The sequence below is a fragment of the Symphalangus syndactylus genome, chromosome 24 (genome assembly GCF_028878055.3).
Source record: "Symphalangus syndactylus isolate Jambi chromosome 24, NHGRI_mSymSyn1-v2.1_pri, whole genome shotgun sequence".
Classification (NCBI taxonomy): domain Eukaryota; kingdom Metazoa; phylum Chordata; class Mammalia; order Primates; family Hylobatidae; genus Symphalangus; species Symphalangus syndactylus.
Window position 1 is genome coordinate 67,367,448 of NC_072446.2, and position 15,756 is coordinate 67,383,203.

Sequence of the window (15,756 nt, forward strand, 5' to 3'; positions counted from 1 at the left end):
CCCCTTTACTGTGTTCCTTCCTGGGGCCCAAATTGCAGAACTCATGAGTATGAGTTCTGTCCCACTTAGTTCCTTCTCAAAAAGAGTCAAAATTATGGCCTTTCAGGGAAGCATATTTTATTTGCAACAAAGTGTTACTTTTTTCAGCAAGCAAAAAAAAAACTACAACCCATATTTGTCTCCTCCAGCAGTAATTTCTCGTTTGCTTGGTTTGCGTTTGTTGAATTAATGGGTTGAGTGTTGTAAGGTGAACTTGTAGAACATTGTGTAGCGATTGTGTTCTTCTTGACTTTTAAATTTGGCCCAAAGGCATGATTTGTCTCTCTTATTCTTTAATTTTCAAGTTACATGTTTAAAAATGGAACCTGGAGACATCCAAAAGATTTTCTTTTTACATTATTCTGTCTCTCTTTCCTTTATAGGGGATGAGAGATGCTGTGGTTAAGAATAGGATCCAATCTAAGTCACAAAAAAGTGGCCTATTATAAAACTTCTGAAAAATTTCCACAATGACCATTAATGGGGCAGATGGTTCTCTGTCTATTGAAAAATATTGTGCTAAAAGGTCACATTTCTTAGGCACCCAGAGGGCTTTAGGAATGGTTTGGAAGTTAGAGAATGAACAAATGTGGTGGAGAGTGCTGATTCTACTCTGCAAGATAACATTACATGCTTCCCCCATTGTATTCAGTGGTCAGGACCTGAGGTTTTATTTAGCACAATGTTTTTCTTACTTAATGTGAATCTAGACCAAAAAGCTGCCAAACGGAAGCCCCCAGGTCTCACTCAGACCGTAGTTGTGTTTTTTTGGTTCATGTGGGTTTTTAAACAACTGTTGCCAATATTTAACATCTTTCATGGATTCTGCAGCTCCTTTTAGAAGAAAATTCAAGATCTGGCAATACTGTGCCCAAGCTTCTCTAAGGAAGAGACTGTCAAAGTGTGGTGCCTGGACCAGCAGCATTAGCACCACCTGGGGACCAGTTAGAAATGAAGATGCTCAGGCTCCATCCCAGACCTGCTGGGGCTGGGGCCCAACAATCTGTGTTTTAACAGGCTCCCTATGTGACTGTGATACGTGATGCTCCAAGATAACAGTGGTACTTGCAAATCTTAAGTTTCTGGCTGAGCAGTTTCATTGGGGGGTGGGAAAATACTCTATAGAACATCACAGCCAGGGAAGGCAAAATATTCTCCATAGCTTCATTAATTATACTGGGAACATTGAGTAGCCCCTGGGAAAATCTCTACAGATGCACTCCTGATGGGGAGTATTACAGGGTTTGGAGATAAAAATCCCTAAGGAAAATTAGTGGGCAGGAAGCAACAGAGAGGAGGAAATTAAATATATTTTAGATAGGACTGCACAAAGGCTTAATGCAACTTGAGATATGCAGACTGATGTGTAATATAAATATATTCACTCTTAGCAAAAGCTTCCCTGAAAGCCACTGCCATTTATTGCATGTTTGTAATTGAGATTTAATGCATCCCATAAATTGGTCACTTTTTAAAAAAGGAATATAGTTCATTTGGGGAAAGATATTTTTAAAATATTTTGTAAACATTTAGAATCTGTTTTTTTCTGTATTCATTTATCCATCCAACTATCCATTCATATACAGGGAAATAAAGTATATGTCACATAGACAATGTTCACTGAACTGAAATCTCTCCAAGTATAAATGATACTATAGAAATAAATGGGTAACTTGGCTCATAAAGAGAGAAAGTAGATTCTGTTTACAACATACTTGGAAGGAGCAGTTTCTAAAGACATTAGAATATTAAAACTGGTTGGCATTTTATGCATCCCATTATAAGAATTAAAGTCAATATTAGGTAAGTGTTAGAAATAAATCCCTGCCAATAATCACTAATGACATAGAAACCAGGACAATTGAGACCATCCTGGTCAATATGGTGAAACCCCGTCTCTACTAAAAATACAAAAATTAGCTGGGCTTGGTGGCATGCGCCTGTAGTCCCAGCTATTTGGCAGGCTGAGGCAGGAGAATGGTTTGAACCCGGGAGGTGGAGGTTGAAGTGAGCCAAGTAGAGTGCAGAAGCCACTACCTGCACTCCAACCTGGCAACAGAGTGAGACTCCGTCAAAAAAAAAAAAAAAAGAGAGAGAGAGAGAGAAAGGAAAGAAAGGAAGGAAGGAAGGAAGGAAGGAAGGAAGGAAGGAAGGAAGGAAGGAAGGAACCAGGCCAAAACATCTGGTGTAGCTCAGAAAATCACCAGAGCACTGAGGGTTAAAAAATTGGAGATCACAATACTTAGACAACGCACACTGACATGAAGTGACCCTGTAGTTGTGATGCATGACATGAGCAGCTCTGTAAGGCACATATATTATATGCAGAACTCAAAGTATTCTTAGATTCATATTCTCAACTCTTGAAGGAAGTTATATGAAGGAGAAGGACTATCACTAGTATTTTATAAACTATAAAAATGGAAAAAGAAAGCTCTTCTTTAAATATGTTCATTTCAGTATTCTTTCAGTGACAATAGGACATTTCTAGAGAAAGCATTGCACTTGAATCCAGGGGTCCTAGATGTTCAAAGCATCTTGTTTTCCATATTATACCTGTTTTCTAGCTATTTTTGTAAGTATCTGAAAGGCTCGCTCCTAGTGAAATGGCAGCTCCTCAATGGGTGGGCCATATCTAATTTATCATTCTAATCCATAATTGAATAAATATTATTTGTTCTTATTTAATACTATTTTCATTATTATTTAAAATTTTTATTTTAAAGTGTTAGTTTTTCATTATTCTACATATTAATTGAGTAACTACTACACGGATTATGGTGGGCTAGGTGCTGCCCAGGGATTAAGAAGTTTAAAGAGGGATGAAGATGTCTGTCCCCTAGGAGAGGGCTGGAAATGAGATGGACTTAGAGACTTAGAAGTGGCATAGGGATGAAGCTGAGAGAGAATGACTTGGGAGAAAGTGTTTAGATGAAATAGAATGTAGTTTTATTTGTATTTTGTTATGCAAAGAAATTATATCAAATGCCTTGTTCTTTTTTTTTTTTTTTTTTTTTTTTTTGAGATACAGTCTCACTCTGTCACCCAGGCTGGAGTGCAGTGGCACAATCTTGGCTCACTGCAACCTCCACCTCCTGGGTTCAAGCAATTCTCCTGCCTTAGCCTCCCAATTAGCTGGGATTACAGGTGCCCGCCACCACACCCAGCTAATTTTGTATTTTTAGTAGAGGCAGGGTTTCGCCATGTTGGCCAGGCTCATCTCGAACTCCTGACCTCAAGTCATCTGTCCACCTCAGCCTCCCAAAAGTGCTGGGATTATAGGCATGAGTCACCGTGCCCGGACAAATGGCTTATTCTTAATGAAAAAAATCTCCATAATTCTTAAGTTGATGTCATTATTTGGAAGTATTTTAATTGCACTTTACTTGGCAGCTGAATTATTTTTAGGTGAAATTTTAACACATGCTAAATATGACAAAAATTCAGTCTTTTGCAGGCATTAGTATGATAGCTCAAGGGTTCAGATCATGATGATAAGCTTTAGCAGTTTCCATCCACCATACCTTGGCCACTTCTTCTTGGAAAGCCACGAGATTCAAATGCGAGATGTTCACAAGGTCAGGCCCATATACCACTGTGATCATGCGCTGCTCCAGGCGCCCGATGTTCCCCACATCCAAAAGTTCACGTAATTTGGGGTCCTGGATAATAAATATTGAAAATAATTAATCTATAACTAGAGATTCCAACGTGATAGCATAACTTCAACTTCTGTTGAGTTAGAATGATTTCAAAACAGAGTTGCTTTTATTGTTACTAGAAAATTGTAGGAGTTTAAGGCTCCCATCCCACAAATGGCCTAGAGAGATGAAGCAACTTGCCCAGAGGTAGTGGGGAGACAATTTCTGGCTCAATACTATAGCCTTTAGTTAAGTGCTCTTTCTGTGATCCTATCACACATTTTTATGTGCCATGGTTCTCTATTTCCTCCAATCATCCCATAAATTGTGTATTGCAATGAAAAATCTCTATTCTTCTCCTTAATTCCTGAATGCACTAAGACAAAGAAGGTGGTTATTCTGAAATTAAAATATGATAATGCCTACGTAGGGCTAGGGAAGAAACACAGCCCTGGCTCTCAGCGTAGACCTGCTCCAACAGTCAGTACTGATGGAAAGAGACACAGAATTAGTGTGAGCAAAACCGTAGTGCCTGCCATGCATATGTTGATTTCAGTTCTGTCCTCGGAATGTACTGGGATTTGGACACAGGGAACTTCTGCAGTCTTTTCAGAGCAAGTTGCATTCTTTGGGTCATCATAAATGGAAATCCTTTGGAGATACAGTGCTGCTGGGAAAGGGAGTTTTCCAAACATTCAAAGCTCAAAGTGAAACCTAAAATAGGGCTCAGTCAGCTTGGCTGAAGTTATTTCCTCCCATAGGGCAGGCCTTGAAGGAAATGAGAAGTCCATGCAGAAAATTAGCATCAAATCAATCACTTAGCAAATTTGCTGGCCAGCTTCTGAGCCAGGAGTACACTTACATTCTTATTTACTTAGCTAAATACTGGGCCAACAGGTCCTGATTACTTAGACTGGCTATTCTGACCTCTTTTTGGAGGTTTTGATATACATCATCCTTATGAAGAAATAGTAGATGTTTAAAAAAAACAAAAACCACACACAACCAAGAAAGAAAACAAACAAAACCTTTCCAGCTGAGTTACTTTACTTGGTGCCATTAATTCTCTCTTTAGTTAATAAAACTTTCTCTGTTTGGCCGCATGAAGAGTCACATTTTCAGGAAAGTTATGAAGAAAGAAAACCCTGTTTCAAAGCTCTGCCTAATATAACTGAAATCTCACTTTCACTAACAAGTTGAAAGCTTATCAAGTACATCAAGCCTCCCAGAAAGATCAAATGCTACCACAAAAACATCAATTTGCATGACCTAGGAAAGGAGAGTTCTATATCAAAAGTTTTATTAAATAAACAATAATAGCAAAAAAGGGAAACATTTAGCACTCTACCATTAATGAAAGATTAAAGGAGAATGTTCGGGAAGAATGAATGTTTTCTGAAGACTAATTAAACTTGATAACAAGGTGTTTTATGAATTGATTAATTGCATCAAAGTTTTTGAACACCATTGAGACAAGGTTCAAAGAGAAAACATGTTAGTACTTGTAATTTTGTGGGGTTCTTTTTGGTATACTCAGAAGAGAAAAAGCATTCTCAGAAATCACCTGAAACTTGTAATTATAAATCACAGGTTTTAAATCAGTGATTACAAAGTCCATCAATATATTTACCTCCACAATCGTTAGCGGGAAAATATTTGGAGATGAATCGGATCTATACATTGGACCCTTTTTTTCCTTCCAGTGACAGCCACACAACTCATTCTCTGGCTTTTTTCTCCCCCAAGCATTTTTTGTTCAGTCTACACTATTTTACTGCCTAATTCGCATGTCCATTCAAAAAACTTTTGCTCAAAACTTGATAAACAGATGATTGGTTAAAGATGGCCACCTCTCAATTGCAGACACTAGGTTTGGGGGTCAGGGATTCTCTTGAATCATCCTTAAGATAAAGGAACGCAAGGCAAGTAAAGACCACTCAGAGTAGGTGCCCAGAGTAGAAAACAATTCTGGAAAAGAGCTTCTGGGATTTCCACTAAGAATTTATAAGAAACATGACCAACTCTTTCTGAAATCTTTGTTTGAAAAGTTTCCCCAGTAATCAGTAATTGTTGCTCATATATCTTTTTTTTTTTTTTTTTTTTTTTTTTTTTTTTTTTGAGATGGAGTCTTGCTTTGTTGCTCAGGCTGGTGGGCAGTGGTGTGATCTCAGCTCACTGCAACCTCCACCTCTCGGGTTCAAGCAATTCTCCTGTGTCAGCCTCCCGAGTAGCTGGGACTATAGGGGTGTGCCACCGCGCCCGGCTAATTTTTGTATTTTTAGTAAAGATGGGGTTTCTCCATGTTGGCCAGGCTGATCTCGAACTCCTGACCTCAGCTAATGCACCTACCTCAGCCTCCCAAAGTGCTGGGATTACAGGTGTTTTATATCTTTTAAAAGACTATTGGTCTTTATATAATTAGAAATTTATAATGAAGTATTTAGAAGTGATGTCTGGAATCGGGTGGATGAAACAGGCTGGTAAAATGATGCTATTGATTGAATCTGAGGGGTAAGTATTTGAGGACTCATTGCATGATTCTGCATCTGGATGGTTAACATTTGGGAAAAAAATTTTAAAAAGGTTTCTGTGTATGAACTAAAGGAACACTTAGATTTGAGAAACACTTACTCAGAAGAAACCACAATATTTTAAAACCATATAGTTCTGAATGTAAACAGAGAATATAAAGTATGTAACAAGCCAAGTTTCTTACTAACGTCCTTTTTTGGTGATGCAGCACATTGATTTAAACTATGCTTTACTTTCTTTTCCACCACTGGTCATTTTATCTTTAAAACTGTATCTTTTCTTCATTTATTTCATTTTTATCAACACTAACCTTGATTATGTTAGAATTCTCTTTTAAGAAACAAGTTCACTTTTTATTTGACCTGTACTCAATAACTCATCTATTTTTGAATACGACTCTTTGTTGAGCATATTGATACGCAAGGGGTAGACCGGGAAAGACACTTGTACCTTCAAGTTGTCCTCAGGTGTTTTCAGACTTTCAGAGAATACACAAAGAGGGGATTGTCTGGAAGGACAAACTGCAACTGCACCAACTTTTTAGAGGACTTTATAGGTAGAAGGAATTTGATGAAAACAGATGTGTAAAAAGTGGTTGTTTTCTAGAGTATGACATTGTCAGTTTTTGGGAAATGGGTGGCTGTGTTTCAGAAACAAACAAATAAAATCAAAATAGCAGCAATAACAAAAACTGATAGACAACTTGCATGCAAACCACCTTATTTCCCAAACCTATTCTACCAAGGAGCTTTATGTCTGAGTATTTCTTATAGACTCAACTTCCTAAGAAGTTTCCAGAGAAGGATTTACGTCCTACTCAAGTAGGTAAATATCTGCAGAGAATATCCTAGATGTATCTCCACAGCTGGAATTAACCAGACCAACTCAGAATACTGGCAGCTATAATTGAATTCCACTTTTAAAGTTAAATCTAGATCATTTCTGTTCCCCTAAGTGCTACCAAATAGAGACTGTCTGACTAAGTAAATTCATTTTCTCTCAATCATCAGGATTTGTGATTAAATTACTTCATGTCTGCTGCAAAGAAAGTTGTGTTTTGCTCTTGTTAAAGTTCATGTTAATGATTCCCATTTTCAGGTAATTGGCCACTGAAGAAAGTAAAGACTGTTCTACACCTAAGAAGCAAGGACTCAATTACAGCAGTGTTACTGTATTATATCACTTAAAATATTCAAAATTAATGGAAGGAATAAACACAGGCTAAAAGATGATTTAAAAAAAGACTTAAATGCTGGTTTGAATCCTTACTTTTTAATATCACTTTTTAAAAAGGTTATTTGTATGTCAAGTATCTATAAAATAAAACATCTCTTCAAGACCTTTAGATTTTATTTTTGATACCAGAAACATTTTTGGTGCAGAAGATATATCTTACTCATTTTTTCATACTCATGAAATGTATCTTTATTGGATTGTAGGCTTATCTAATGATTTGTATAAGTTAATTTGATCCCCTGCACTTAATGCAATATTCTCAATCCGAATTACAGTTATATGGATGGAACTCGAATCCATTCCTATCAATCATCAAGCATATAAGAGGCTTTCCGGTAGCACTCAATACAGCAGTTGGAAATGAAAGAGATGGATTCCTTATACTTAAGTGAGATTTGTATGATTCAGCTTCACACCGATAAAGCTACCTTTTCTTTGAAGGCAGAGCCGGCTTGGTATGCTTTATTCAAATTTCATTGTAGAGGAAATATATAAATTTACGTCCAGGCTGGTTTCCCATCAAGCCCTTGAATTCAACATTTGCATCTCAGAAAATAAAACACAGACTAACAAATTCCCTTTGAATCAATGCTTATCCTAATACATCTCATTTTCAAGGTTTCTTTCCTTTACATATGAGTGTGATGAAGGATGTCACTCTGTTCACCAGGGTGTACCAGTGGCTTAGGCGGCTCACACAGCCAGCAAGCCTTTATAGAGGAGACACCTATCCACTTGCATCGATGATGACTCTGAAATATGGCGCTGGGAATATTCTTCTAAATAGAGCAAAAGACTTGGAGGATGTTACTTGCTTAAGTATTTCTTTCCTGCAAGTAACAGATGGAAAATCTTTAAATATTTTTTAGCTATTTTTTTTAACTATGAGGGAGTAGAAGGAGAACAGACTGACTATGTCAAAGAAAGGCAACTCTGGGTACATACTAGAAAAAGAAAGCTGGTCGAGGACTGCCCTTTCATATCCCGCAACGGCGTCACCGTAACGAGCATTCATATTTGTTTTGGGATAGAATAATGATGAATTTGTAAAGTCACTGTATAAGTATAGAAATCTGTTGATGAAGAAGAGAAAATATAGTTAGCTTAGCCATGCATCTTCATCCAAAATAAAGTGGTTTGAAGCTGTCAGGCTTGAATTGATTGAGCTAAAGTGAACACACTAAGTCTAAAACCAAAAAAAAAAAAAAATTAGAAGAAACAGGAAGGCAATCATCCTGATAATATTTTCCTGGTTCACAAACAGAGAAGCTAAAAGTTCCCTGGAGTTCCCATGGAGCTAAAAGTTTGGTTGTTCTTGGAAGTGGTCACAGAGAAGAGAAAAATAAAGTTAAAGGAGCATCCATAAATGGCGTCCTAGATTTTCCTCATCTCCAGGAGCAAGCTCAGGGTCTGGTTTAATGCAGTTTTGAGAGCTAGGAAGGAAGGAAAGATAAGGGGCTGCTGGAGGGCATTCAGGCAGGCTGACCATAGAAGAAGCAGAAAATAGGATTGAAATAAAGTATCCACAGTCCTTGGACCAAGAAAATTAGGCTCAGAATGTGGAGAGACAACTTCAGAGCTGGGAAAATGCTATTACCTATTTCAAAAAGTTGCATTGCCTGAGCTATTAGGTTGGTGCAAAAGTAATGGCAAAACCCCAATTACTTTTGCACCAGTCTAATAGTTTCCCAGGTTGCAATACACATGCTTGGCAGACAGGATCTTTGTCTGGATGCCCCAGAAGCTGACGCAAGTCAAAGATCTGGAGACAAGTAATTTATTTTGGAGATGATTGCAGAAAGCACAGTGAGGAGTGGGGAAGTAAGACAAGGAGGGAAGAAGGTCTTTAAAGACTGAGTTAATTAGCAGTTTACCATTTTGGGCAACTGAGGCTCAAAACAGTAGGGCCATTTGGAGACAGTATGAAGAACACATCTTAGGATGTCCCTAAGTAGCCTGGAAACTGCAGCATTTATCTGTTCAGTCTCATCCATCATTGGTGGACAGTCATTCCTGGGGTGCTAACTCTCTTGCATTTCCATAGCCGGAAAACATCCTCAGGACTATATGGGAACTCTCTTTATGTAACCTCTGTGAGTGAGCCAATAGAATATCAATGGATTGAATACACCTGTTACAACATTAAAGCAGTGATTATAAGAAATAAGGAAATGTTATCTTGATATTGATTAATCCTCATGTATTCTATGGGATCTAGAACTGAAAGAATTTCATCAGATAGGCTACTAAGTTTTTTTTTTTTTTTTTTTTTTTTTTGAGACAGAGCCTTGCTCTGTCACCAGGCTGTAATGCAGTGGTGTGATCTCGGCTCACTGCAACCTCTTCCTCCCAGGTTCAAGCGATTCTCCTGCCTCAGCCTCCCAAGTAGCTGGGACTACAGGCGGATGCCACCAACCACGCCCAGCTAAATTTGTATTTTTAGTAGAGACAGGGTTTCACCATGTTGGCCAGGGTGGTCTCCATCTCTTGACCTTGTGATCCGCCTGCCTCGGCCTCCCAAAGTGCTGACTCTGTTCATTTCTCTATAAAAATGATACATATAACAACAAGTTCTTCTAATTAGTGACTGTGTCAACCACCACACTAGCTGTTCTGTGTCTTCTTCCCCCTATTTAAACTGCAAACTAACACAGAGAGATAGCTATTGTTATTCCAATTTCACATGAGGTGCTGAAAGATGAAGTAATTTGCTCAGTTTTATAAAATGGTGTAAAGGGAGATTTGAATCCAAGTATACCTGATGGTAAACTCTAAGCCCTCTCCATATCACACTGTGTTACAAAGTATATCCCATTTGATGCAGTTTATATAAAATAGCGCAAATAGTTCAATTGGCAGAATAAAACTTAAATGGCAATCATTCAAGTTACCTTGTTTAGCGATATTTTAGGCAGTTTGTTAAAAATATAAAATAATGCATATGAGAAATCAAAATAGGAAAGAAAGGTGGTCTAATGGAAGTGCTTGCCTTCCTAGGAAAGAGTTGAAGCTAAATGGTCAATTTTAATCATTATTTGTACAATCATCCTTGCTGAAAATAAAAGTGCATGAACTATAGCAATTTGAAAACTAGTCAATGGACAAAGTAGTTAGCTTTTTCCTCCTCATCGAGTCAGTATTTTTCAAACTTAAAAATTCTAAAGTGTAGACAACTTGTCAGCCATGTTTTAAACTATCCCCCCAGTCTTTTTGACATATGCCACCACCTGTCTGCCAGCAAAATTTGTATGCACAGCCCTTACCACTGCGATGCATAAAAAATCCACATGCCCTGAGGGGTAACGGTGTGTGCAAAGCAGACAATTAGGATCCTATGTGCCTTCCTGTTTAAACCCCCCACAGAGCATGAAAAGCTTTATATTCCCCTTCAACTTTCATCCGAGGTCAATGCTTCTAGCTATCATAATGAGGCCTATTTGTTAATAGAATGCACAGACACCTTTACAGTGAGTCCGCAGCATCTCCCTAGATCATGAGTCCTTTATTGGTGAGATTCAAGTTTTCCTATTCTGTAATGTTATCTGCTTCCTTCCATGGTACTTTGCTATAGTTACATGTGCCAAAGGGGCTTCTAGAACCTCAGAGCATAATTTAAAATCAAACATATCAAAAAAGGAGGATGACAATTCATTAATAATGACAAACACAATGTTCCCTTTGTTCAGAAAATCACACGTGGAGGGAAAGAGCAGACAGCCTGTATTCTATTTCTTTCTCTCTTTTTTTTTGGCAGGGGCAGGGGACAGGGTTGCTCTGTCACCCAGGCTGGAGGGCAGTGGTGCAATCTGGGTTCACTGCAGCCTCCACCTCCTGGGCTCATGCGATTCTTATGCCTCAGCCCCCAAATAGCTGGGACCACAGGTGCGCACCACCACACCTGGCTAATTTTTGTATTTTTAGTAAAGACGAGTTTTTGCTATGCTGGCCAGGCTGGTCTCAAACTCCTGGCCTCAAGTGATCTGTCCATCTCTGCCTCCCAAAATGCTAGGATTGCAAGTGTGAACCACTGTGCCCAGCCAGACAGCTTGCATTCTGTCTGGCTTTGAGTTCTGGCTCTGTCGTTTGAAGCCGTGTGACCTTAAAAAGTTTTGTTAATCATTCTGTGCCTCAGTTTTCCAAACTGTGGGATGAGGATAATAGCAGTGTCCCCTTAAAAAGGTTATTACAGGAAATAAAAAAATCATTATATGTTAAGAGCTCAGAGCTGCACATAAAAAGCTGTGAGTACTTGAAAAAAATTAATAGCTGGTGGCATACTTAAAATACGTAATCAATCATGTCAGTCACCACAAAAATATATTAATTTTTTATGTACATGTGACACATCAGAGTTTGTAGATTTAATTTTGCTCACCACACTAATGCTGGAAGGTGACCAGGCATTGCTATTATCATCTACCTTGAGGAAAACTAAGTTGAAGCTCAGGGAATACGAGTTGCCTAATTTTCAAAGCTAGTTAAATGCAAGAACCAGACACTGAAAAGTTCTACAAATGAAAATGAAATACAATATGGGGGGAACATACTGAATAATTTAATCTCTTATAGAGACAAGAACATTTTAGTCTATCTATGTATATCCATTTACTTACTTTGAGATTTGTCGATCAGTATATATATTTGTGTGCGCATTTAGGTATACATTCATGGTTTGTTTATATTTGACTGCCTATATTCTAAACATTTGCATTTTCATTTTGTTTTTCCTTTAATTCATTTTTCCATGGGAAGCTTAATTTAAAGAGTGCTAAAGGACAAGTCATTTCTAGATCTTTTCCGTTTCTGGTTCTTCCATTTAACTAGCTTTGCAAATTAGGCAACTAATATTCTCAAAGCTTTAACTAGTTTCCACCCAAGGTGGATGATAATAGCAATGTCTGTTCACCTTATATCATTAGTGTGGTGATCAAAATTAAATCCTCAAACTCTAATGTATCACACGTACATAAAGAATTAATGTATTTTTGTGGAGACTGACATGATTACTTATTTTAAGAATGCCATGAAAAAATGCAGTGAAATAAATGTTAGCTGTCACTTATCTTTTTCTTATTAAAATTATAAATGATTGTAGGAGTTAAAAGGAGCGAGAAAATTTCCCACCAATTCACTACAGGTAACTGAAGGAGTTTGAAGTAAATGGGTAATTTATCTATAAAGCTAAATATAGATGTGAATGTGCATTTGCTGAAAGTTATAAAAATATTCTAAGAGTAAATATTATTTAATTTTCAGATTTATTTCCTTTGTTTTATTTCTATATCTTTTCTTTTACTCTAGATACACATAGGTTAACCATATTCTATAATTCATAAAAATCAATAATATACCTTCAGAAACACAGGGATATAAAGATCTTAACAATTCAAAGCCTTCATAAGGTTTGATGTCTACTTTTATAAGGAATAACTAGTTGCATCTAAATAAGCCGTGTCTTCAATATGCCTTTGTGTGTGTGTGTGTGTGCTTCATTTCAGGTGAAAGTAAGAAAATGTCTTCTAAAAATCCCTTACTATTGATCCATCAAAACACACTATACATGAAGACCAAAGTTGTCATCTCTAAGACCTCAACTTTCAATAAGAAAAAAATAGTCTTGTGAATTATGTGACTTGTCTATTGTTAGTCATGTTATGTGACTGTAAAAGCTATCAACAGAATTGTTAGTGCAATTCTTTTTTTTTTTTTTCCTTTTTGTGGAAAACGGGGTCTCACTATGTTGCCCAGGCAGGGCTCGAACTGCTGGGCTCAAGCTATCTTCTCGCCTCTGCCTCCCTAAGGTGTTGGGATTGCAGGTGTGAGCCACTGCACCCAGCCAGTACAATTCTAAATAGGGAATGGAAAGGAAATTTAAGGAGTGTAAAGCTCTGTTAATTTTAAAAAAAATTTACAAAAAAAAACAGTAAATATTCCCAGGACATTAGTCACTTCTTTTAGTTGTTGGCCTGCACTGATTAATTTTTAGGCAATTATTTTTTCCTTTTGTTCTCAAATCTCATTCACTTTTTCCACCTTTTTCTCTTCATCCCCCTCTTCACAGCCATCATTTCTCTCCCCAACCAATATTTTCCCAGGGGATTTTTAAAATCCTTTGGAAACTGGAAAGTCAAGTGTTCTTGCATCTTCCTAAGAAGATATTTAATGCATGAAATATTTTGAAATGAATTATAATGCCACCCATTTTATATAAAGAGAATTCAAATCATCCTATTGTCAAGGATTAACTCAAACTATTATACTTCTTGACTTCTATAATTAATTTATTCAAATATTTTCTATATGGTTAATTTATACCAAACACTATCTTAGGTACTCAAAAAATAGTATATGATGTGGGATTAAAAAGAGTATATATATATATAATGTATATTATCTATATCATATAAATATATATAATGTGTATTTTATATATTTATATACTCTCTTTTTTTCTCGAACGAGTCCCACCCAATACCTTTTTGTGAAATGTAGTTTAGAAGAAATGTGGTTTAGATGATTGGAAGATTGAATTCCACTTCAACCTAAGATTTCCTAGTATTGCTAGGTAATTTCAACAATGAAGTAGAAAAAGACAGATTACACTGGGCCATGAATTGGTTGCCTCTTGCGGTATGCTGGCAAATGTTCAACAACAGGCTTTTAGCAAATCAAAACAAACAAGAAATAACAAAACCAAAAAACCCAAAACAACAACAAAAGCCTCCAAATCCCCAAATGTTAGCATTTACTGTTTTCCATGGTGTAAATACTCCCAACATAGCCAATTTCAAGCCACCCTGATGATGTCACTGAATTCAGAATTGAAAAAAGATCAGCAGTAGCGCACTATTTCACCATACAGCTGCAAGACTATAAACAGCCTCAAAATCATACTTAATCATAACATTTAATAAAATAATTAGAAAGTGATGAGTTTTGAGTATTCATTACCTGCATTTTTAGTATAATTTATTTAGCTTTAAGTTTAAATTATTTAATTTATCATAATGGCTGTATGTATCAATCTGTAGCAAATTTAGCAAACATTTAACAATTGGCTCTCATGAACTGGTACAAGCTGGCTTCAACACACTGCCAGTTACATTTAGAGGTGGTCTGTAAGTCTTAAAACTTACTAGAAGGACGACTCTATGCTCCTGGGAAACAGGAAAAGGCCTCAATTTGAACAGCATTGCTCCAAATCTCTTATTGGCATCAATTTTTAGCTCCCATCTGGCTTTCTTCTTCCCAGCAGGAGATTGCATCATGAATGCTTTCAAGATCTCTCTCCTTAGGCCTTCTCTGAGATACATAAATAGAATCCACTCTGAGTATTCCCCAAGAATAGCCCTGTTGGGCCTAGCCTCCTGGGCTCTATATCTCCAATACAGACTATTCTTGGGGAATACTGAGTGCAGTACATACAGTACAGTCCAACTCAAAGGGAAATGTAATTAGGGTATTTCACTATAAAGTTTGATGACTTATGCAGCTTTCTCCTCATGGGGGAATCTGATTCTTTAGAGAGGCTCTGCTGTTGACCAATGCTCCAAGACTCTTGTAGAAGATTCAGCATTTTCCTTGTGCTTGGGAGTATCTGCCTCATGGTCTTTATTCATCTAGTAATCAAATATTTATTGAGCCCCTACTATTTATCTGGCATTGTGCTAGTTAATGGAGCTACATCAGTGAACAAAAACAGATGCTTACACCCTGGTGGTGCTTATATTCTGGCGAGGAAATGGGCATTAAATTAATCAAACAGCCTCATTAATGTGTGCAAAAGAGTAGGCGAGTCTAACATAATTAATGAAATCAGAGAGGGCTTCCCTAAACAAGCATATGATGAGTTGAAATTTGAAAGATGGAGAAGAGTCTTAGATGAAGGAGGGGATAGTAAGCAGCACGTCAGGCAGTGGAGTAGCATGTTATGCAAATTTCTTGTGGTAGGAGGAAGAGCAGCAAGGGTGAGAAAACTAAAAGCTAGTAGAGAAGGTTGGGTGAAATTAAGCTGGATAGGTAGGGGGCCAGATTCTGCAAGGAGGTAAGGTTTGTTCTTGTCAAGGCATTCTAAGCCCTCAAGCAAGGGGAAGCCACCAAATGGCTTTAAATGGGGGAAGGATGGAATGTGACTTGCTAGAATATGGGGGACAGATTTGGAGGGATATGTAAGAGGCAAAATCAGCTTGACTTGATGTTGGATTCAGTTTTGGGGTTGAAGAAATGGAGGTGTCAGTAATAACCCCCGGTTTCTGAACTGCATAACTGAGAGAAAGGAGTTGTAGTCAAGAGAGGCAGGGAGATCTGG

General features: G+C 37.4%; 1 protein-coding gene and 1 long non-coding RNA gene across 8 annotated transcripts in view; one reads left to right on the forward strand and one right to left on the reverse strand.

Annotated features, from left to right (window-relative positions):
• The window catches only part of PLCB1 (phospholipase C beta 1), a 741,546-nt gene that overhangs the window by 241,025 nt on the left and 484,765 nt on the right, over positions 1 to 15,756 (reverse strand). For both annotated transcript variants that reach the window (XM_055265375.2, XM_055265377.2), the window contains exon 4: positions 3,564 to 3,701. In XM_055265375.2, coding sequence (XP_055121350.1) covers positions 3,564 to 3,701 — 138 coding nt within the window. The remainder of the gene's footprint in view (positions 1 to 3,563; positions 3,702 to 15,756) is intronic.
• LOC134735932 (uncharacterized) overlaps positions 1 to 15,756 on the forward strand; it is a 116,821-nt gene that overhangs the window by 22,546 nt on the left and 78,519 nt on the right. Inside the window, exon 4 of one of the 6 annotated variants that reach the window (XR_010119535.1) lies at positions 7,311 to 7,460. The exons of 4 other annotated variants lie outside the window; for them this stretch is intronic. This is a non-coding gene — a long non-coding RNA (uncharacterized lncRNA). Of the gene's footprint in view, positions 1 to 870; positions 1,675 to 7,310; positions 7,461 to 15,756 lie in introns of those variants that run through there. One more of the 6 variants, XR_010119538.1, reaches the window with a different exon arrangement.